Below are 24,830 nucleotides of genomic sequence, written 5' to 3'. Positions count from 1 at the left end.
TGAAAAATTACAAACAGATGTGTGACCTGCTGCACATATGCAGTATATTCATTCATCAACAACCAAAAACGTCCAAAACTTTGAGAAAACATTAAAACAATAACCACATATCGCTCTGATATCAGAGTCAACATTTCATATTAGTTTATTATTCTTAACTGTAATGAATTGCTGCTGTTGCTCTTTTGTAAATCGCTTATACTGTGCATCAATGTAAATTATATTTTTATGTTTTGTTAATTAGCAAAAATCACCAATATCTTTAAATGGTGAAACAAAAGGTGAATTTGACACAGTTCCTTTTTAAGGTGAATTAAATCATGGATGATGTCATATGAGGCTTGTGGGTGCCTGTCCTCTGCTGCATTGTCTCTGTGTGTGAATGATTCATACTCATAGACGTAGGAGTCAGCTAAGGCTGGAGTTTGATGTGACATCATTATCACTTCCTGTTTTGTGTTGTTGCTGAGGAAACAGCTACTAGCATTCTGAGTTAGAGCACACTAATGAATCACGCTCTCTTTCTCTCCCTCCCACTTTCTTTCACTCTTTCCCTAGTGCTTACCACAAAAGGACCACGCTGTTCGGAACATCAGACACACCCCTTAGTTTTGCAATAATCTGAATGTATCAACATTCTGTCATATATTTAAAATCATGACACACGTTTTCAGTAGTTTAACAAAATGTAGTTAGACAATCTATTAAACTTTGAAAACGTGTCGTGAGGAAACTTATCAAGATATATTTTTTACTGAATGAAAAGCTTAAAAATCTTGGCTTCCCATTTTTCCTCTTTAAGGTTCATATAAACCATCTCTGACAGGTGGTGTCACTTTGTGGTTTGACATTTTTGACTATGGCATGAGTCAGAAACATCTGTTTACTACAATAATTTCCTTAGAAAACACAAAGAGTCTCTATCCATTGCTTTGATCATGCAAAGTGCACTGGAATCCATCACTCTGACATTTTTAACATTTCCATCACACTATACCAAAGATACAGTTTATGCTTATTAGATTCTAAAAAGTGTAGCCTAGTTGACGCATTTTTAATGATAGGCTTAATTAAATTTTAGATTGTTTTGAAAATGAAAATATGTGAAAAGAGTCACATGAGAGCTGTTTATTTTAATTCACCCTTCTAAAAGTTGACATCTCAAATCTCTATAATGTCATGATACAGATACAACAACAATATTTTGGATGTATAATTTTTAAGTTATAGCCTATCATTATTTTATTAAAAGTTTTGAATAAATAACTGTCTGATTCACACAGGCCTACATAATCTCTAATTTTTGACTCTGACTGTATTTTCCACTTACATTTTAACCATATAGAAAAAGAATGACAAGGAATGCAGTTTATATCGTTGACCACGTAAAAAACAAAACAGGAAGGTAATTAAACGTTTTAAACCAAAGGCTAACACGCTTGTACATGCCCTTTTTCTCTCTTCACCATTCGCTAACCGGGACCGTCCCGCGCACGGCTCCAGACAGCTGTTGGCGCAGCACTTACAGAGTGTCGCGCCTCCCTCTTCCTTATTTTCCCCTCAATGCGCCAATGTCCGCATCGGACGCCCGCTACATCCTCCGGTGGGCGGTTGCGCGCGGTCTGAAAGCCCTCCTCTTTTTAAAAAGCGGACCGCAATGATTTAGAAGTTCAGGAATCCCACGTGACGTCACCACGAGGTGATGTAATGCTTCTGTAAATAGATCATATTGTAATCGCGTTCACTTCAGCGTGCTTCGTCCCAGCGCGAGGAGCGTTGCTAGTCTCAGTCTGCGTGCGTTTAGGTAAGTTAGTATTACTGTTTTACACTTGTGCTTGTAATATAATTTCACACTTAGTTCAGTACACAAACGGAATGGTGTCTTGTACAGTGTTGTTGGGATTTTTGTTGCTGTTGTTATTGTTTTACTGTCAGGTTGGTATCTGTCAAAGTGCCGGTTTCCATTGAAATGTTCGTAAACTGTCTGAATGTCTGTTTACGGGGCTGAGACCCCACCAAGCAAACAGATAAAATAAGTAGTAAAATAAAAAGGGTATGACTCTCTGTAAAATGGATGTCTGTACATTTTTAGTGAAGATTGTCAACAAACTTGTCAACAACGCATTTTAGCAGAATAGCAGTTTGGCAGGTAACGTTAGCTGATTAAAGTTTATTTGAATTTTACATATTAAATGTTTTATCGCACACCTGCGCGTGTTTAGAGGGAGAAAGTATTTGCATTTATATATATACACCCTGTATGATATCTACTGTCACGCATACTCCACTGATTTTAAAAACTGATTCAGACAACTTCACGAAGGTTTTTTTTCCCCGAAATATGACACATTATTGCCCCCGGGTGGGATGTCTGATCTTGTTTGGGTTTGTAAGATTCGTGACACCGCGTGAGTCCTCCGGTTTCGCCATTACGTCATTCTGCAGGCCGGTCAGACGGTTGGCATCAGCACCGTAGACCCGTCCTGCCAATTCAAACTCCTGCCCCGGCTGAACTAAATGATGATGTCATGACTAGAGGAATGCTCAAATGCTTTTTATAAGGCGCGACTATGATGTAATACGTATCATATGCAGAGAACACAGAAGAGAACTCAAAACAGGGAAATGTGGGCAGCATAAAGAGAACTGAGAGATAATCAAATAGGCTATCTATCTATCTATCTATCTATCTATCTATCTATCTATCTATCTATCTGTCTATCTGTCTGTCTGTCTGTCTGTCCATCAATTTGTCTCTGTGTCTTTATTTGCATAAAGGTTTTGTAGTTATATATAGATAGATAGATAGAAAGACAGAACTAAAAGCCTGGGAAATTAAACTAATTCATTCATATTTGACACTATATTTGCCTGTAGTTGTCATTTATATCTGTTTGGTTGTCTATTTGTCACGAGCACTTTACAATGTCATCTCCCTTGTGTGTGTGTGTTTGTGTGTCTGTGTGCATGTGTGTGTATGTTATTTAGGTTTTTTAGATCTCAGTGATGAATGTTGATCAGGACAGGCCATATGTGTGCACTGCTCCTGGATGCTCACAGGTAAGAAACAGATGTCCAGTTTGCGGATCGTTGTTGTCATATCATTCAGAGCCACAACTATGTGTTTTATGTATGCTGTCACAAGGTTTAGCCATCAATTAGACTGTTAAATTGATTAATAACACTTCATAATTAATAACTTTTGAAAAATGATTATTCATTTTGGAACTAATGGGTGATTTCAAAGATGCCAAGAGCTGTGCTGTTTCAGCATTGTCACGGTCTGCCATGTTTCTTGTTCTCATAGCGCTTCCAAAGAGAAGATCACCTAATTATTCACAGACACAAACATGAGATGACCCTTAAATTCCCTTCTATTAAGTGTGACAGTGTGCTGTCAGGTAAGGCTGTTTTCACACATAATTACCAACTCATGTCAAAAGGTTGTGCTTCATCATCAAAACTGTTTTAATATCTTATGTGTTTTAATATCTGTTTTAATATCTTGCAGTTTTAATATCTTATGTAACTAAAGAGTATCAGTCTAAAGCTTGTGGGTCAGTAATATAAGAGCCTGTGAAAAGCAAATGTGTAGGTCATAGTAGGTCATGCTCTCCATCTCCTTTAATTTAGTATTTAAACAACGTCTGTTACCCTGGAAACCCAATGTCTGACATATAAACATCAGCCTGACCCTTGACCTCTGGGGTCTGCGAGCCATCATTGCAGCGACAGAAACATTTACATAAAAAACAAAAGGAGGACTTTACCTTCTGACCCCTTTCATAGTATCCTAGAAAAAGCAGTTTCGTTTAGACTACCCCTGATTTACCAAAACAACAAGAGCAAAATCATGCTCATGTTTATGACACAGGGTTAATTTTTAACATTTCTGAGCATGCCAGAAGATTACTTCAATAAAAGCTCTGCTCATGACATTGAGACAAGGGTTAGTTTCTCTACATTTGTTTAGAATGCCTGGAGGTTACTTGATATTGATCTACTGATCTGAAGTTTTTGTTCCTTGACCTTGAGAAATTTCCTATGCCTCCTTAGTTTCCATGCATTTAGTCTATGTTCTACAGTAAAGATATATATGGATATATATATATATATATATATATATATATATATATATATTTTTTTTTTTTTTACTAAACTATGTAGTAACTTTAGTAACATTAACCAAAATTTTTCCAGCACTTTATTCTTTATTCAATTTTTTTACAGACATCAAAAAAGCAGATGTTCCAAATATGTATATGTATATAAATCTAATTTTAATCAATGTATTATTTATTATAATATATAAAATAAAATAAACAATAATATAATTATTAATATATGCTGTGTCCTACTTATTGATGCATTCTTCTGTTTTCTTCATATTTGATTTCAATAATTTATTTTTCCTTTTGTTCCATTTCCACTTTTTTTTACTTTTCATTGTTATTTATTATAAACCTGTTATGATTATTTTATTATTATTATTTTATTAATATTTATGCAAAGTACTTTGAATTACCATTGTGTATGAAATGTGCTATATAAATAAACCTGCCATGCCTTAATTAATAAAAAATGTAGTGTTTTATTATATTTTGTGTGTAGAATCTGATGACACTGTTTGCATTTGTGATAAATATGTACTCTTTATTCATTTGCAGATCAGACTCCAACTCCGACCCGTTTCTTACAGGACTGTGAGGAAGTGGGCCTCTTTACTGACCTGGAGCTTAACCAATCACAGGCAGAGGAGGAGACCAGACCGGTGAGAAGAAAAACATGTTTCAAAAGCTTACTCAAATGTGCAGATAAATAAAAGTTTGCATAAAGTCTTTGATGTGTGAAGTAGAAGAAAAGATTTTGTATATGATTCTGTGCTTGCTTGAGTGTGTGTGTTAGTGTTGATTGTAATAAGAAAAATCAAGATCAAATTATCAGATGATCAGATTTAAGAGTATTAAATATCAAACAGTTTTCATACATATACACAAATAGGGAGGGATATATCGAAGACAGAGGAAGGAGAAGGAGTATTTATTATAATATGTTTTTTAATATGCAAAATATTAGAATATTTAGTGTATTTATGCTTTCTAAATTCTAAATATTTTCTTGCTTTTAGAACTTTGCTGCACAGGCGCCAGGTCAGAACCAGCCTCACACTGAAACACAGCCTCAGCAGAGTCAACATCATCAGTTTCAACCTCAGCAACAGCAGCAGTGCGCTCTGGCTCATCTCAACCAGAACCAGCTCCACACACACAGCTCACAGCCTCAGTCTCAATGCACTGCCACATACTCCACTTCAAATAAACAGTGAGTATTACCATATATCATTACCAAAATATCCCATATTCTTATTTTCCCATTAAAGGTCATGATTTGAACTTAAACAAGACATTTTACACAGTTTTTCTTTTCTTTTCTTTTTTTTTGGGGGGGGGGGGTACAGAATGTTTTCATTGTAGAAAAAAAAGTTAAAAAGATTTGTTGCAACACAGCATTTAACCATATAACTCTGAGAGCCCAAATATTCTGGTCTGTCATGTAGCCAGAGATGTATAAAGTACTAGAGAACCATACTTGAGTAAAAGTACAAGTGCTCTATCAAAAAAGTGACTTGAGTAGAAGCAGAAGTGCTCTTTAAGCACGACACTTAAGTGGAAGTACTAAAGTATTCAACATTTTTTGTACTTAAGTATTGCAAGTAGTCTATTTTAAAATTTACTACTCAAGTACTGAAAGTAAAAGTAGAAGTATTGTGTTATGTAGCTATTAAAGAAAGTAGTCAAAAGTTTGAACATATTGTTTTTACTATTTTTAAATGATTAACCTAAAGGACAATCACAATTCCTTTGACTGTAACTTCTTGTAAACAAAAAAGGGTTACTAGGGTTAGTTAGCCCAATTTGCAAAATGATGTCATTAATAACTTACCCTCATGTTGTTTCAAACCCCTAAGACATCAGAGGGTCATTTAGAATTTTTTGAAGCATCGAAAATACATTTTGGTCCAAAAATAGCAAAAACTACGACTTTATTCAGCATTGTCTTCTCTTCCGTTTCTGTTGTAAGACAGTTAAAAACAAAGCAGTTTGTGATATCTGGTTCGCGAACGAATCATTCGATGTAACCGGATCTTTTTGAAACAGTCCACCAAATCGAACTGAATAGTTTTAAACAGTTCGCGTCTCCATTGCGCATTAATCCACAGATGAATTAAGCTGTTAACTTGTTTAATGTGTCTGACACTCCCTCTGAGTTAAAACAAACCAATATCCCGGAGTAATTCATTGACTCAAACAGTACACTGACTGAACTGATGTGAAGAGAGAACTGAAGATGAACACCGAGCCGAGCCAGATAATGACTCGTTCACGAGTCAAGAACCGTTTCTGTCAGACGCGTCTGATTCGTGAACCGAGGAGCTGATGATACTGCGCATGTGTGATTTAGCGTGAAGCAAACCGACACACAGAGCGTCTGGAACCGAACTGATTCTTTTGGTGATTGATTCTGAACTGATTCTGTGTTAATGTTATGAGCCCAGGTGCAGCAAACGCCAATGACGCCATTGCGTCGAGCGCAAAAGAATCGGTGAACTGTTTTCTTCAACTGGTTTATTGAATCGAACTGTCAGAAAGAACTAACGTTACTGGTCATCCGAAAACCGATGCAACCGGTTCTTGACTCGTGAAGGAGTCATCTGGCTCGGCTCGGTGTTCACCTCTCTCTTCACAGCAGTTCAGTCAGCACGCGCAGTCTCGCTTGATTCGCTCAATGATGTGCCAGCTTCATCAAACCTGCCATCTACAGTTCTGGCAGTGGTTTGTAAATGTAATGGAATGATTCGTAACATTATTATAATTGTAACGAGTAACGATGCAGCACATAAAAAAAAATATCAGAGTAAAAGTATTAAACTCAGCGAAAATATGTACCGAAGTAAAAGTGGAAGTAGGAGAAAAAAATAATACTCTAGTAAAGTACAGATACCGCCTTTTAGTACTTAAGTACAGTAGTGAAGTAGTTCTACTTCGTTACTATACATCTCTGCATGTAGCATTACATCTCTACACAGAATTTACCAATGTAAAGCTGTCAGAATACCCTTTTTCACATTTTGTAGCTGCTCTGTGTAAACTTCATAAACTGCTTTCTACCGACCCCAAAAGTACATTTATAATTACAATTATATACACTGTTGACCCATCCCTTACACCTTAACCCACCTTTAAACCGGGCCATACCACCAAACCTGTCCCTAATCTTACCCGTATCCCACCTCAATAGCAGCAGAAGTATTTTGCAATATAATATGAACACAATAAGTACGTTTTACTTATTTTATGATGTAAGTACTTAGTAGTTAAGGCCACTTATTATGAAGCGGGAGCTTTTAATCTTTTGTCCTCTGCTAATGTGAATCCCTCTGACATTACAGATCTGCACCCAGCTGTTTGCACAGCAGACAGACAAATGCTTTGCCTGGGACATCAGCCGTGAATGTAAGTAAACCCGAAAGCACTTCAAACCCAATCGGAACTATAAAATAATAATTGAAATTATACCTCCGTTTCTAATTACATAATTGTGATAACTTCATATCTTATTAAAATGACAGATGGAGGCACAGTTGTCAATAAACTCTAGCATGATTGGCATACCAGGCCCCGCCCCCTCTGGCTCATGCTCCTCCCTTCAGGTACAGCCCCATACTAATGATTTCCATGGCTACAGGATTATGATGTCTCTATAGAAACATACAAGTCAGACAGGGGTTATGATGCCACAGTGCTTTGTAACTAATGCAGACATCTTGATTGAGTTATCTAATTCCGACGCATGCAATGTTGCCTGTTAAAAAAGTGACATTAACACACACACACTCAAGTGCTGATCCTCTTCAGAAACTGGAGGGGATTGAATTTCAAGGGCTTCGTTTGACCTGGCTATCATCTGACTTTTCAAAGCCGTCTTTGTAGATTCTCTGTGTTTTGAAAAACTTAAAAGTGCCAAGTAATCTAACCATCCAAAACAATCACCAAACACAGGAATCCTTAGAAGTAGAAATTGAAAACACATGGTTGCCTGTAGACATTGGCAAACCTAATCTCACTTTGGGCATTTCCTTTTGAAATAGCATGAAACATCCACAGTGTTACCTGACAGTGATGTTGACCGTTACCCCAGGAGCCTTTCTGACCCATCTCTCCCCATCTCTAATCCTTCAGAGGTCAAAGGTCATGCCAGCCCACAGCCAACCTGTGGTTTCCAATGGCAGTCAGAATCCTCTTTGCCACATGATGGAGATGATGTTGTCACAGCAGCACCCATTGTCCCATTTACAATCCGCATCTCGTCATCACACATACCAGCAGCACTGCCACAGCCAATCACAGCAAAGTCTTGCACATCAACATCAAAGCCAAGACCAATCACATCACAGCCACGCTCACCATTCTCCACCTGCTCATTTGCATCCTGGCTCCACCCACCAGACCGCCCCTCCCCTTTCACATCCGCCGATACCAACACAGGTCTAGGTCAAACTCTAATTTATATAGTTTCTAATTGATCTTTTGTAATATTTAACATAATGTTTGTGTTTTATAGATGTCGTCCACACCAAAACAGACCCCCTGCCCGCAATCTCCTCCACAGCCGTCCACAGCCAGACGCCGGCGGACAGCAATGGAAGACCCAGATGAGCGCAGACGGAAGTTTCTGGAGAGAAACAGAGCGGCCGCCACGCGGTGCAGACAGAAGAGAAAGGTCTGGGTGTCGTCGCTGGAGAGGAAGGCAGAAGAGCTTACACACACTAACTTACAGCTGCAGGTACATTTATACTTACCTTGACGTATTAAACACAACTGAAAGTTCATGCTACTGTAGATTCATGCATTTGCTGCTTTGCTTATATATATATTTTGTTTTGTTTTGTTTTCTCATAGAATGAAGTGACATCACTCAGGACAGAAGTCACTCAACTGAAGCAAATTCTTCTTGCACATAAAGACTGTCCTGTCACTGTGAGACAGAGAGAAACACAGAGTAAGTATGAAAGTATGAATCTTTGTTTTATTCTCTGTTGCTTTCTCACAAATACTAGTGTATTGAGGTTGAGTTTCATTAAAACCTGTGAAAAACATGTCTGAGTCATATTTCACCCCATAATAATAGTTAATAAAATTGATAATTGCTCATCAGTGATGTATATTTTTTGGTCACTATAATTTTGGTCACAATTATATTCCATGACAATCAGGAACCCCAAATTATATATTAAAATAATGCAAAGAAAAAAGTACAAATAAAATATAAAAATGAAATGGTAAAGTTTTAATAAAAAATTTGAATTTCAACTAAAGAATATTAAAAAAAATATAAAGTCTGGAAGCATTACAGTAAAATACATTAAAGTACATTATGCATTAAAAATACATTAGGTTATATTGAATAGAAAAGAAATAGTAAAAATTTTTTTTTACAATATTCCGTTTTTTTTTTACAGTATTTGGATCAAATAAATGAACCCTTGGTGTAAAAGTAAAATATTTATATATATATATATATATATATATATATATATATATATATATATATATATATATATATATATATATATATATATATATATATATTAAATTCCATTTTTATATTGTGTGTTTTATTACTTAAAATGTGTATTATTATATATATTTTGAAAATTGATGGATTTCTTTGGTATTTATGTTTAGCTGGAGTAGGTAGTCCAACAGGAAGTCCTGTCCAGCAACATGCCATCCAACACAACAGCATCTCAACATCAAATTCGACTTTACCACACACTCACCTCCCCCCACACTCACACCCCACTAACAATACACAACTATAGCATGCTTCTACATGGACAGAAACAGATGAGAACACAAAATTCGACCCTTCTTTAGAGCCAGGTCAGGGCACCTATGACCAAGCAGGTACCCATCAGTGCAAAAGCAAAACTGAACAGCAAAATGTTTTAAACTTGGATTTATAACTAAAAGGGAATGTATGCATTACATATATGTCTGAAATGTCTGAATAGAATAATTAAATTAAAAGTCTGTTTATATTTCTGGCCCTTGACATCTCCGGTAATCAGTTTTCTTTTACCTCACTGTGATTTATAATAGTGCTGGAAAGTCTTTTACCCTCACTAAATTTAGTTTTCTTATTTTTAAACCTGTCTCTCACCCTCTTTGTACCTCTTTTTCTGTCTTCTCACACTCTTCCTCATGCTTTGTTATAGTTGATCTTTCTCAGGGACTCTCATCTAGTTTTACTCCTAGAGTATATGTGCACATTTGTGTGTATATGTGTGTTTTGTTTTGTTTTTGGCCACAGTCAGTGTAAACGCTTTGATAGCTTCAGTGACAGCTGTGTGTGCGCCAAATCCTGAAACTAATGGCAAGGCCGTGTGAAATGCATTGAATCAGGGCAGTTGTAAATTTGTAATTGTAAATAGGATTCTCTAGTTTTATAAATTTATGATGATGCAGCTAAAGCTGATTGTTACTTGTTTGTCTTCGCTGTAAATATTATTAGAGGCCTCTTGGTGAATTATCAGGTATCACATTACTTACGAAAGTATTTAAGAGTATCACAAGTGAATATTGAATTCATTGAATAACATGCAGCTCATTTTATAAAGACCGAGCCAACATCAAATAATGTATAGGAATGATAGTAAAGGAATCATGCATCACTAATCGCACTCATGGCACTCTGAATGTCTTACAGTATTCTCCTAAAACAATACAGCATAGCAATCATGTCACACTAACTGACTCAGTGACAATCAAAATGTCAATACTGACTTTTCTTGGAAATAACATGCAAGCATGTGTACCATCTCTGATAAAAAAATAAAATAAAAAAAATGCTTAGGTAAAGAATTTATATGGTTATACATTCTGTGTAAAATGGAATCATGGTTCTGGACATAAAAATAATGTTTGTACACTCTGCAGGTTTAAACTGTTTTATGCATGTACAATTTGTTTTTATATTTATCTATTTTTGTACACATTTGTGGCCATTTTTAATTAAAAGCACTTGATATCTGTATCCTGATCTCTTGATTCATGGTTCATGTTAATAACTTTATAAAGCTGTGATACAACTGCTGCCTTTAGTGTATTATCGTTTTGCTGGATTATTCTAAGGTTTGACTGCATGTACTACAAAGTGATAGTTTCAAATAAATGACTGCAGAAATGTGGTTATACAGTGTTGCAGTTTAATCTTTTGAAAACTTTTATTAACGTTTTTTGCGCCATCTTATGGTGAGATTCAGTTCAGTAGCAGTTTGGTATAGACCTTATTCTGGGCAGCGCCATTTTTACTATTTTTTTTTTTTTTTTACAGGAATGAAAACTAGGCTGTGAGGGATAGAAGTACATTGCGTTCAGTGAATTATACTGTTGTTTATCAACAGTGCTGGGTAGATTACTTGTAAACTGTAATCCATGACTGATAACAAATTACATGACCGAAATTGAAGTTTGTAACACTACTGGTTAACACAAATAAGGTACACTCTGATTACTTTTTGTTATTTTAGATGACTTTTGATCTAACTCATTTATCACTTAGACTTGAATGTGATCATTGTGTACAGCACAATGAAAAAGAAAAAAACATGAAAAGTTTTCATGATTAGCTAATAATCAATGAAATCATAAAAATGTCAAACCTTGGGAATCTCTATGGACAAACATTAATAAACATGGTCAAAGTTTTTTCATATTTGAAATATTATTTTCGAGACTTCTGATATAAAAAATTATTGAACGTCACTGGTTATGATGAAGACAGTTTGTTTCAATTTGTTTCAGGCATATAAATGGTAGGTTCATTTAGAAAAGAAAAATGAAAAAAGATCTGGGGTTAAATTAATAAATTAGCAAGAACTTACTTCAATTGTGTGAATATGTAGTCATGCAACCCATAAAAAAGTAACTATAATCTGATTATGAGCATTTTAAAACATATTATAGTCTAATTACAAGTACTTACTTTTTTTTAAATATGATTATTTGAGATTGCATGTACTCAATTACATGGTCTAGGCCTATGACTTATATACAGTATGTGCTATCATAAATATAAATTCTCTCCGTCAAAGCCTTGTCTTCATCTGTGTTAAATTCAATATGGCGTCTAAACATGCTAAAGTCTATTGTAGAATTTTGAATGTCGAGATTAAATTCATTATAAAGATAAAAAATGGAAACAGTAATTACTCAATTACTATTAAAGACGTATTTATTAAAAACTCATGAAAATCATGAAAGTGAAACGTATAAAATGTATCAAAAGACTTTTCCTGTGCTGTACCTCACGTACTGATATACTTGCCTGGAATACTGCATATCTGCATTGGGTAAATAAGTAATATGTTATCTACAAAGACATTCATTCCAAAACCAAAAAATTCTGCCAACCAGCAGCTGAGGCCTAGACAATCAATTAAAAGAAATTAAAAGATGAAAAAGAAATGAAAAAAAAAGTTGCAGTTTCAGTGGTTACTCATTTGTGGCCAGAATGATTTTTTTGCCAAAATTATCTTCTTTTCACAAACACAAACTACCCTTCAGTCTGAGTATCTGAGCATTATGACATCGTCATCTCTTCGTGCATGGCTGTTGTCAAAGAAGCGGTCGCCGGGGAACTGGATGAGGTCACCTTCTTCAGCCAGTTGTCTTCCACTCTGGTAACCGCTGAATTCAGAAGAGACACAGGTAGCGGCCACAGTAGAGCGAAACGGATGTCTGGTTGAGTACATGTGACGTACATGTGCATGAGTGGACGACTTCCTGCTTCTGATCCGCCTCTTCAACACACGCCCCAGCCAGACTCCGCCCACCAGGAGGAGGAGCAGCGCATTGGCTGCCAGGGCTGCTACTGTGACAAGCTGTAGATTGACTTCACTTGTCACCGAGGGCAAAAGTGTGACAAATCCAGTGCAGTGATCTCTGGGGGCAACCTGGCACAAAGCTCCACCCACAACGCTCTCCACGCAGGTGATGTAGGTGGAGTCTGGGCGGAGCTCTTGGAGGGTCACTGCCCGGTCGGATCCATCTGTGTAAACATAGCGTGGGAAGCGGAAAGCATGGCCGAAACGGTCAAATAAAACCCGAAAGAGAAGTTCTTTCCCATGAACTAGTCCGACATCAGGAATTGTGCTCCAGCGGACTGTGGCTGTACCGGAAGTGACATCTTCCACGCTAACATTCAGGATGGAGTGATGGTTGAATTGACATGCATCAGTGATCACTTCAATCTCTGAGTCATGATGCTTGGCTCTGTCTTGTAAGGGCAGGTTGAACTGCTCCTGTGGGGCCCAAGCAAAGGTGCTGTGGTTGTGGCCTGTTAAGATAGTGGCTGTTGTCGTTGGGAAATCAGATAAAGAGCCATTCCCTGTTTTCCCAGCTGTGTGTCTTGGCCTTGAGCTGACCAGTTTCCGCTTCTTCTTTCTATCTAGTGTTGTCACGACCCCTTGCTCCCCCTCATCCCTTTGGACACCTACATCTCCATGTTTCTCACCTTCTCGCTTCCCTCTTTCCTCCTTGAGAACCGGTGACTCCACTACTGCTCCACGGCTCTCCATTGGCTGTGGTTCTGACTCGCAGTAACCACTCATATTTCCCAGCTGGGAGTTTCTGACATAGTCCAAGTATTTTCCCGCCAGCACCGGGGGGTGAAGGCAGCGCACAAACACGGTCAACAGCTTTCCCTGAGAATGCGCATGCGTCATCCAACTTCGAAGCTTCTCCATCCGGCAGTCGCACGTCCAGTTATTCCCATTCAGTTCTACGTGGAACAAAACGCCGTTTGTGGCGAAAATTCCACCGGAGAGATTCACAAGACGGTTGTTTTTCAGTTTTAAGATCTTTAGACGAGAAAGGTGGCCGAAAGCACCGGGGTCCACGCGAGATATGTGATTGTCACTGAAGTCCAGGTTCTCGATGCTCTCCAGCGGGTCTAGCAGACCAGCAGGGATCTCTGTCAGCTCGTTCCTGTCTATCTTGAACTCTTTCACTCGCGCGAGACCCTTGAGCGCTTCGTTGTCCAGCTTTGATATCTTATTGTGGCTCAAAGAAAGTCTTGTTAGCTTTTTCAAGTTCTGAAAGACGTGATTTCCAATGTGCTTTATTTGGTTGCCTGCGATTAGAAGAGTTGTTAGTGACTTGAGATGGGAAAACATGAAAACATCCCGCAGTTCTGTTTGTTTATTGTCTGATAGGTTTAAAAACTGCAGTTTGCTGAGCCGCGCGAACGCATTACGGTCAATATGGCGAAGCTGGTTCGATTCTAATTGCAGAAACATTAAATTAGTCAGTCCTTTGAAGACGGATTCCTTTAAAAACTCAATTAAATTTCCGTCGAGTCTCAGTTTGACTAAACTATTTAAATGGCTGAAAGGTTCGGAAACAAAGTCCTTGATCTCGTTGTTATTGGTATATAATATTGTGAGTTTTTTCAGACACTGTAGAGTCCCAGGGTGTATTGTCGAGATTAAGTTGTTGCCCAGATAAAGCTCCTCCAGCATGGAGAGTTTCTCGAATGCTTTAGGATGTATATTCCTTATTTGGTTAAACTGGAGGTTTAGCCTGATTAGCTTCCCATAGCGTATGAAGTCGAACGCGCTGAGGTTGTGAATGAAGTTTCCCGCGAGACCGAGAACCAGCACGTCCCCTGCGCGCTCCACCTGCGGCGCTTTGGGCACCGCGCGCAGACCGCGATTTGCGCAGAGGACGTGCTGCGCGTGCTGGCACTCGCATGGCTCGGGGCAAATGGCCCAACAAGGCGCGAAAAATAAAAGCGCTCCACTGCCGAACAAAAGAAAGTTATAGAGAAAGTATGCCATTCCAGTGATGAGCAAATAACAAGCCTCTCAATACATTCCTTTGTTTCAGTCCAGGTTCGCCAAGTTTTTCCTCGCCAGGAATTGAAGCTTTACAGATGCATTGCCGCCCGGATACAGACATTTAGATTAGCTATAAGACGAATGCATTGTGAATTTGTGCTGTATTGATATATCCATGCACATCCGTTGTGAGCTGATGTGGCTCCAGCCGAGGAAAGATTTTCCTCCGTCAGACCCTCTCATCCCCCAAGAAGTCATCTGTTGCACATTACACACACACGCACGCACACACACACAAGCCATAGTCATCTTCGAGTTCAGCAGCCCGCCCCTCTCTCCTCCAGATGTGGACATTACAGTTAACCTACTAAACAACATGGTTAAACACTCGTGTATATAGGAATCTGAAATAGAGATTCTAATTTTAACGAGACCTTTGGTTGCATTAAAGACTGTTTTAATACTTTTTGTAGAAGAATTAGGATATGGGGAGAAATATAAATGCAACTGATATAACATTTACCGCCTGTTTCCAAATGATCATTTCATATTGCAGCATTACACCTCAGGAAAACAAATCTGGCAATGGTTTACCCAGACCTTATGGTGATTTTTACAAACTTTTAGGAGCTGTATAAATAAAATGTAAATTATTTGGGCCTAATATATATTAAATAAAAATGCTAAAACAAATTAATATTGATATTTCTTTCAGAAAAAATTTACAAAATGCAACTAATGGTTCAAAGATTTGTCTGCTTTGCTTATTTATAGGGGTTCTCTCTCTTGTGCAATTTTTTAATAAAACATCTCTTGTTATATGTTGTGTGCTGTAAGAACCAGTGCTTGGTTCCCAACTCTACATGTGTGTAAGAAAAAGTGAATTAATGTTCTTCCCACGAAGGCCCCAAAGGGCTTCATCTTGGACTCCACTGCTTGTTTAATAGAGAAGTAAAGGGAATTTCAGACCAAATTTCTTTCTCTGGCCGTGTGGCAGGTTATTTAATTCAAGATGTACTGACAATCGTGAAAGTGGTCTGTGAAAACAGTGGTCAATCCAAAACTGATCATTTATAAGTTTTGGAGGGCTTTTATTTTGTAATGCAACATCAGCCAGTCCTGGCATTGACTGAGTGACACCCTGGGGTTGTGGATTATTCATCTGAATCGAAATTTGTCTGTGGAGACAGGGAGTTTCTTTATTAGAGCTTTCCAAAATCAAAGACAAAACTGATTACATATGTTTTGGAGAGCTTTTATTTCGTAATACTATATCAGACAGTACTGACAATGGCCCAGTAACACTCTGGGTGGTAGACTGTATAATCTAAACTAAAACAGATTTGTGGAAACAGGGAGTTACATTTTTAGAGCTATCCAAAAGCAAAGACAAAACTGGTTGTATAGTTTTTGTAGGGCTTTTTTTTATTGTAATGCTACATCAAACAGTCCTGACACTGACAGAGTGACACACTGGGGTGGTGGACTTTCAATCTGAATTGAAATTGGTCTGTGGAAGCATGATCTGTCAGCCATATCTCCTCTAAACCAAGGATCAGTCAAATCTGATTTCTGCAGCTCGTGTTGGATGTAGGGTTGTAATTTCCGTGATTTTTCCATGGAATTGAACTGCTTTTAAACTGTTGCCCATGGGTTGATTTCCCCCCCATGGGTTTGAAATGTTGCATAAATTACATTTGACTAAATTGTTTATATTGAAACGGTTTGCATTCTATGATAAAACTGTGCTGGATGTTAAGTTTTGTGAAGGAGGAACACTGAAGCATTTAGCTGCGTTTTTTTATTTTTATAAATATGCATAACAGTGACTGTTAAATATGTATTTTAGGTATGGACATTATATATTTTGAGTTTTGATATTTGGGATATGTTCATTGCACTACTTTGGGTGCTAGTTTGGTCAGGAATTTAACAACCAACAAACCACATTTTTTCATGTATTTTTATGTTTACTTATTTATTTATCAATTAATGATAGCTAAACTGATAAATTAATGAATGCCAATGATCGCTTTTCTTTTAAACACGTTTTTAAATGCTGTTATCGTAATGCATAGTTTATGCGCGCACCAAAAAACAACATGGGGGCTTGAGACCGTGTATTTCAAAATGGAGGCTGGCCTGACCACAGTTTGGGAAGGATTGAGGAGCAAGCTCTCTTGGGTGCTTTGGGGGTAGACTTCAATCAATTGCAAAAGCCTAGAATTGACAAGTGTGATGTATTTGCAAAGAAATTTCTAGTCAAATAAAAGCTATTGTGGAATAATTCAGTTTTTCATTACTTTTCTAAACCCAATAAGAATATAGTAAATAACGTCCACCTAACTAAGTGAAAGGACCAGATGTTTCATATTTCCTTTTAGCTCAAAACATTCAATGTGGAGGAGGGCTGAAGTTAAAAGTGTTGATAATTATTCTGACTGACGATTAGATCTAAAACAAAACCATAATTAACCTGGCAAAGAAAACATAGGTTAGCACCGGTCTGATTGGCACAAATGGTGTTTTGAGCTGTGAGCCAGAATGGCAATGTCTTGAAAGAAACAGAAAGAGAAAAATGCATGACCAAACATACGTTTTTCTTCTCTGCACACTGCGATGTGTTTGCATGTGTGTGTTTCCAATGAGGAACCCCCTCTCCCAGGGGGTCATTTCCTGTCTAGTCCTCACATGAATTTGTCGGCTGACACACGGTTAGCTATGATGAAGAAAACTGTTGTGTGTACACAAAATGCGCTTGTGGGAGAAAAAAAAATATCACCACACAAATGACTTAATTCAAGTTACCCTGGAAAGAATAAAAAGCATGCAACTCAAAAGACAAAGAGTGAAATGAGTGGAGAAAGAGAAGGAAACCATGTGCCATTAGCTTCACAAATTGCACAACCAACAGCAAAAGAATGGAAAAAGCATACGAGATATGGAAAAGAGAGACCAGGAGGAGAAAATAGTACAAAAGGACCCAGGGAAAAGAGACTATTAGAAAAAAGAAAGAGACAGATGGAGAATGAAAAATAGCAGGATGTGTAATAAAATGCATGTTGCCAGAGATTGATGCACATGGTTTTCATGAGCCAAGTCTTTGAATGAAAAATAGCAAATCAGAGTGTTTTAGCATCACCATGCCTAAAATAATCAATAATAAATGCACAAAGTCACACCCTTGCACAAAAGACAGTAGCATTCCCATGTGTATAAACTCCTGCGCGTTTCCCTAATGTTAGCACATTGTTCAGTCTTGGTTATTTGTTTGGGAAACAAACTCCCAATGAATGTTCTTTTCAGGTTGTTGTAATTACCATCTTCTCCAAATGTTGCAGGGAGCTTTTGTGTGTCAACCTAATAAGTACCTCCAAAGAATGTTCTTTAATGGCTATTTGTATGATTTATAAACTATAAACTAACCTTCCTAGAACCTAAACTGTTCATAGACATCCTCTGACATTATCTTTTTTGTATCTCTGTATGTTTAATTTGCATAGTGTCGCTACGACACACAGCACAAACATAAGCATACACACCTTCAAACACATCTCATTCTTGGTCTCTCTCACGAGGGCACATGTCTCTTAGTAACGATCACCCTCTCTGAGAAAGCAGGGAGGTTGCCTATTGGAAACACATGCTGCCTTATTGATGAACAACAGCTTTCCATAAAAACACGTCACTCATTTAGCAGCATTCAGTTACCCAAAAAACCAAAGGCAAAATAATAAACTCCCAAAACTCATCTAACAATACAATAAGTACAGTATATGGGGATTTTATTGTTCTCATTCTCTTATTCATTGTGATAAATGAAAGTGTGAATTATTTTACATTCCTGTCTGTCTTCAGGATTTTTAGCTCTTGCAACTGTATATATCTCTGTATCAGTATTCGTGAGAACAAGAGAAAAAGGGGGAGAAAAGGAAAAGAGAGATTTGAGGACTTGACATGAGCAACAGCTGGTTGGGTCATTAAGTTCTTTAACCTAGATCTGCTGCACAGACTTTAACTCTCTACTGCCCTTTACACAGTATAAGTCTGTGTACATCTGTGGAGTCAAGGCACAAATCTTACTGGTACTGACATCCTGCTGAGAAAGTAAAACAGGCAAATGAACTTGTGTCACTATAACGCCTATACTGTGAGAGTGTATGCGTGTATCTGCATCTTTTAACACCATGGCAGTTGATCCCTAAAGTTATAGTTCATTTAAAAATGATAATCCATCCCATAATTTACTCACCCTCATGCAGCTTCACAACTGTATGACAAAATAAAAATATTTGAACTGTTTTTGACTCTACAAGGAACGTCAGTGGGGTCCTAAAAACATGTGAATCCATTGACTTTCATTATGGACAAAAAACTTTTTTTTTTTAATGATCCTAATTTGTGTTCTATAAACAAATAAAAAACCGAAAATCATAGGCTAGACATTTTGAATGACTTGATGGTTAGTAAATATAACCAGTTAGTCTGATATCAGAATTTATATTAACTCTCCATAATTTTTTTCTTATCTAGATCCTAATGTTAAATCGACCTTAGTCAGGTTAGACATATTGAGTTTAACCCTTATGCGTTGTTGGGGACGGTTTCTTCCACTAGGGGGTAAAGTTGAGTCTTAAATTTGGTCACAACTTACTCTGTGTTTCAGCAAATGGAATGATCTTTGGTGACCAATCTTATTTTGACACATATTTTCCACATAAAATGCTTAGAAATTAAAAAAAAACCTCAACAATACACTTTGGGCAAATTCACTACTCTTTCGTTATGTTCGTGGATGAAAACATCCTCTAAATTAAATTGCTGTAAAAATCAGATAAATATTTTTTTCAAATTTTTGCATAAATCTATTAATCAACCACAGTCCTAGTCAAAATATATAGAAAAATCCAAGATTTTAACTTATTTTCAATATAAAAAGCACTGGACTGGATATTTTTTTTTTTTTTTTTTTTTTTTTTTACCTTTTATCACAGTCTTGGGCATGTATAGTAAAAACATTGGCTTTGATGCATTGTTAGTTTTTGGGAAGCATTCAATTTTATTTTTTTCTCCCTCAATTATTGTTCACGGCTGTTTTTGGCCCATTGACTTCCATTATAACAACATTTTTTGATTGCAAAGCCATGACACCATATAATCGTGCATTCTTGATTGTTGGTGGTTTTGTCTGTTGGGAAAAGGTAAAATTTTTAATTTTTTACAGTTGATCACTAGGTGGGACCATTAACCCTTTAGATAGGCCTGTGCAAAAAAAGCTTAATTTCTGGCTTGTATATGGAGTATAACAGCAAATTATAGTGTTTTTGTGTGTGAGAGATTCTTGATCACTGGAGGGGTCAAGCTGCATAATCATTTCTAAAACTTTGGTACAAGTCAAGCCCTTTCTCGTGTTGCTTGCTGCTCTTCTCACCATCAAATGACCAACAGGATGGCATGCAAGTATTAAAATCCACATACCTTGTTTTTGTTTAGTCTGTACTTGTCACCATTAAAAGGCAGCAGGTGCATAAATACACTTACTTTGTTTTTGTTTACTCCATGAGGGCTGAGAGCTGAGATGTACATTTTGTTTTTCTCAAATACATCAAGATATCATCAAAATACCTCTTTTCGCACACACTCTCTCTCCCTCTCTCTCTCTCTCACACACACACACACATACACACACACACAATATATGCTGTTATATTCCATACAGCTCCATATACAATTCAGAAATGAAGCTTTTTTTGCACAGGCCTATCTAAAGGGTTAATGGTCCCACATAGTGATCAACCATAAAAATTACAAATTTTACCTCTTCCCAATTACTTTTATATTAAAAATAAGTAATTTTGTTTGTTTTTTCCCCTACTCAATGACATCATTTATGAACTTTGCAATTAAAGAGTTAAAATCTTGGATTTTTTTTTAAACATTTGGTAGTTTTGTTCAGGGCAGAGGTTGATTAATTGATCTATGCAAAAAAAGTGAAAAAAATATTTATCTGATAAATTTTTACAGCAGTTTAATTTAGTGGATATTTTCATACCAAACATAACGAAAGGGTAGTGATTTTGAACAACGCACAAGGTTTAACGTCCATTAAAACGAGGAAAGGGATATACTGCTCTCTTTACAATGGTACGCAGTGTACAAAGGTCTTAAAATGTGTTATTTTTGCAACTTACTATTTTCAAAACTGTTTCATTTTTTTTGTATATTATTTATTTATTTATTTTTCATAAAAGATGTTTCATCAACTGAACAATCACACAGTAGAATCCACTGAAAGCATTACTTCTGTCAAAGACTATAGAATACCCAAGATGTATCACTAGTATAGTTTTGAGTGGGGAAAAAAGCAACATTTAATATCGCTGCTCTATTGCATGATGGCCTGCCTTCAGAATAAAATAGCCAATCCCTATTCGGTAAAGTCAGCGCATCACTGCAGCTGTTGCTAGAAGTTCCGGTTGCTATAGAAAAAGTCTATTCTGAGGACATGTGCTTAGGACTGTGTATACGCACTGGCTGGTCTAGCCTGAAAGTCCACATAAACTGGACGTTGCTGCAGGCTTTATTTTTGCGTATGTTGATGCATTTCTAGTCTCAGACGTCACATCCACGGACAGTCCGTTATTGTGAGAACATTTCCACACCCATAAACATGACGGCACAAAACAAAACACCTTAATAACCAATCACATTACAGCCTTGACTTCATTGAATTGAGTTGTACAATACCCAGTCACATTTACATATACAATAGGAATGAATAAGAAGTGCTGTAAACTGAATCTGCAAAAAGTCAGTGTCTTCTTTAGGTAAACTCTAAAAATTGTTTGATCCAAAAATATTGTTCACTGTAAAACATGTTGAAGATTAGCAGATAAGCAGTCGATTCATTAAATGATGAGCCGTTTCCTATAAAAAGCTGTTTATTCAGCATAGTGAAGCCTCTCCTCCATTGACTTCCTTTTAAAAAAGGCCTCTGGTGTCCTTTCCCACTTACTGCCAAACCGGAACCATTAGCATTAGCTGTTATGCTTTTTTGGCTAAAGGTTGCAATCTTGCCTTCTCTGGAAGTAGTACCATTCCAGAGCAAAAGCAAATAATTCAGATTTTGATTGAAGGTTACCAAAACAAATGATTTATTTCAGTGGATTAACTTGCATAGATTAATTGTTCACTTTAAGACTAACAATGTGCATCTGTAAATGTTGATTTAATGCAGACTTAAATAAGCTTTTTAACACTATTTGAGAATAAAAAAACATATTTATGATACAGTTGTTGTCAGACATGTTCATTGGTTATTTCAAATAAGAAATTTACAGTTTTTCTCAGTTGCTTTGGTACATTTCTCAGATCAGAATTGAATTTCTCAAAACTACCTGTTCAATCTTCACATCATTGTGTCACTTGTGCACATCAAAAAACAGTTTCTCTTTTCTTTGAACAAGTTGCAAATGCTTTGGTTCATCCATGCAAATGATTATCTACAATTCTCTGCTGTTTCCTACATTATCAATTGCTTATGTCATGTTGATCAAAATGTATTATAATGGGTCTCTGTTGAACAGTCTCACCCCCCACAACATTTAAGCATTAGGTCATAGCATAAGTCTTTACATGCAAAATGGTAAAACAAGTTGGCATAATATGTCAAGCATATTTCTATACATTTCCATTAGACTTTTTTTCTAAATCTGTCCTGCATTGGTAAATTGCTCCCAATTTGTCTTGATTTTCTTTAACGTAGGTGCATCTCATGAACCATCAACTTGCAAGTATATATATAGCTGGAGCATAACACAGTGTTTCATGTCTGACAATCTCATCCCTAAACAAGAGAGGGGTCAGACTGGAGATGACCTGCCAAAGTAGGTGATAGTTTTGGACAATGTCAGTTTCCATCGCTCCAATATCATCAGGCAATGGTTTACAGCCCACAACAGGATGCTGATGGAGTTCCTCTCACCATATGATGGACCCTTCTGGCTGCCACGGATACAGCGGTGATGACATCATAGCAGAGGCTGGATAAGACACTCTTAAAGATTCTTTCCACGCTGCATCGCAAGAGAAGATATTCGTTGTGTTGTGGAAGAGAATTTGTGGAACGTCTGGAGATGTAGGAAGACTGCACTGCAATTCCTACAGCACTGCATGTACAGTTTTCCCTAAAAAGATTGTCCTATGTTCACATTTCTACTTTTGTTTTCTTTGTGCTTTCTTGCAAGAGACTGGCTCAAAATAAAAAAAGCAGGTAATCCATGGTGTTTTGCTATTTGTAAGAGTTTTTTTGAGAAATGCACTTGCACTGTTTTGCAAATGTCAAGGATGATTCGCGAAATGTACCAAAGAAACTGAGAAAAACTGTAATAGTAAGCTTGATGAACAATTTTGGAGAATTTGATGTTTCCCCATTCAGTGAGACAGGAGCTGCACTTGCATTGCCCTATAGGTGTTTCAAAGATGGCCTTGACTAGCTTTAAAGGGACTTTGCTTGTATCCCTCACAGCCTCATTTTCATTCCTGTCAACAATTAAACATGGCGCTACCCTAACATCTATTTACTTAAGGCTGGAACTAAATAGCTTTTTCCCAGAGTTTTGCCCCAATTTTAAGTGGTCTCAGTGGCAGTGAACTGTGGCTGTTAAAACACACACTTCTGTCTCTCACGTCACAGTGGTTGGTGAAAACAGTGAAAAAACAGTCAACATAACAGCACCTACTGGTCACAGTCATTTAATATTAGGTTTCATGACAGTATCAAACACTTTACCGCTGTTTCTGTTTTACGCAAATACTGCAGGCCTAACATTTGTAAGGCGTGGAAGAAACAAACCATCACCCTTGTAATGGTCAGCCACAGATGGTTTGGAGAGAAGTATCAGTTGTTCTCCTTGAGTGTAACCAGCGAAATGGGTTACATCTGGAAAAAATTAAAACCTTTACACTGAGAGATGTGTGTGTGTGTGTGTGGGGGGGGGGGTGAACTGAGTGAGTGTGTGTGAGAGAGAGAAGGAATGTAGGCAACTCTTGTGAGTTTGATGTTCCACATCACTGCGCTGTACCAGATTATTTCTTTCATCTCTTTACTCTTTCTAGATAACACACATATGCACGCAAGACTAACTATAATAAATCTGAGGTTTTAAATAATGCTGATAAAAATCTAAAAGTACACAAGCTTCAAGATGTTGTTGTTCCTTTGGCCTGTGCATGCGGTTGTTTTGTATTGTACACCTTTAGAGTGGCTGCATTTGACAAAGCAACATAATACAGTTTTTCTCAGTCGTTGTTCTCAAACAAGATAGTCAAAATGCTTAGTCATGTTTTCAATATAACAGTGCACTTTGTTAGTATTACCTGATGTAAACTATGGCAACATTTTGGATGACAGTGGATTTCCAGTGTATATACCATATATCCATTTTAAAAGTACAAATTCACACATTACTGTATGTGGGATATTGATTGAAAGAGACTGGATAGAATTCACAGCTACACTTACAGTTTTTCTCAGTTTCTTTGGTACATTTCATGAATCATCCTTGAGATTTGCAAAACCGTAAGTGCACTTCTCAGAACAACTCGTACAAATAGCAAAACACCATGGATTACCTGCAAAAGCCAGTCTCTTGCTCAAAATCCTTAGTTCATCTCAAAAATAAATATCTGCGTCAATGAACATGTCAGAGCCATCAGAATGACAAGTCCTTGTGTCATAGTTTATGGATAAGTCAAATTGCTTAGTCATGTTGTCAATGTCTGATGTAAACTATGGCAGTATGCCATATGCTTATGTATGCCATATATATTTAAAAAGTACAACATTTACACATTACTGTATGTGGGATCTTGATTGAAAGAGACTGGACAGAATTCCCAGTTACACTTTTACAGTACTAGAGGTCTC

At 37.1% G+C, this 24,830-nt stretch overlaps 2 protein-coding genes across 2 annotated transcripts; one reads left to right on the top strand and one right to left on the bottom strand.

The window, feature by feature from the left end:
• Positions 1-1,695: 1,695 nt before the first annotated feature.
• creb5a (cAMP responsive element binding protein 5a) lies at positions 1,696-11,097 on the top strand. Its single transcript, XM_052583355.1, has 11 exons — positions 1,696-1,804; positions 2,989-3,060; positions 3,308-3,401; positions 4,668-4,771; positions 5,129-5,322; positions 7,451-7,514; positions 7,631-7,711; positions 8,241-8,546; positions 8,623-8,844; positions 8,961-9,060; positions 9,747-11,097. Exons 2-11 carry the CDS (start codon positions 3,007-3,009, stop codon positions 9,881-9,883), a joined length of 1,356 nt encoding a protein of 451 aa, XP_052439315.1. The 5' UTR covers positions 1,696-1,804; positions 2,989-3,006; the 3' UTR covers positions 9,884-11,097.
• A 1,182-nt stretch (positions 11,098-12,279) lies between these two features.
• Positions 12,280-15,163, bottom strand: tril (TLR4 interactor with leucine-rich repeats). The gene has a single exon (XM_052583685.1). The coding sequence runs from the start codon at positions 14,900-14,902 to the stop codon at positions 12,626-12,628; it is 2,277 nt and encodes a 758-aa protein (XP_052439645.1). The 5' UTR covers positions 14,903-15,163; the 3' UTR covers positions 12,280-12,625.
• Between the last annotated feature and the right edge of the window lie 9,667 nt (positions 15,164-24,830).

The sequence above is a fragment of the Carassius gibelio genome, chromosome B19 (assembly GCF_023724105.1).
Source record: "Carassius gibelio isolate Cgi1373 ecotype wild population from Czech Republic chromosome B19, carGib1.2-hapl.c, whole genome shotgun sequence".
Lineage (NCBI taxonomy): Eukaryota > Metazoa > Chordata > Actinopteri > Cypriniformes > Cyprinidae > Carassius > Carassius gibelio.
The sequence above is the reverse complement of the archived record's forward strand: the minus strand, read 5'-3'. Positions and strand labels throughout refer to the sequence as shown.

Excerpts from the sequence above, each read along its gene's own strand:
- creb5a (XM_052583355.1), top strand. The coding sequence starts at position 3,007 with ATGAATGTTGATCAGGACAGGCCATATGTGTGCACTGCTCCTGGATGC. Across the intron at positions 4,772-5,128 it reads CAGAGGAGGAGACCAGACCG|AACTTTGCTGCACAGGCGCC; the intron begins GTGAGAAGAAAA and ends TCTTGCTTTTAG. Across the intron at positions 7,712-8,240 it reads GCTCATGCTCCTCCCTTCAG|AGGTCAAAGGTCATGCCAGC; the intron begins GTACAGCCCCAT and ends CTAATCCTTCAG.
- tril (XM_052583685.1), bottom strand. The coding sequence starts at position 14,902 with ATGGCATACTTTCTCTATAACTTTCTTTTGTTCGGCAGTGGAGCGCTT.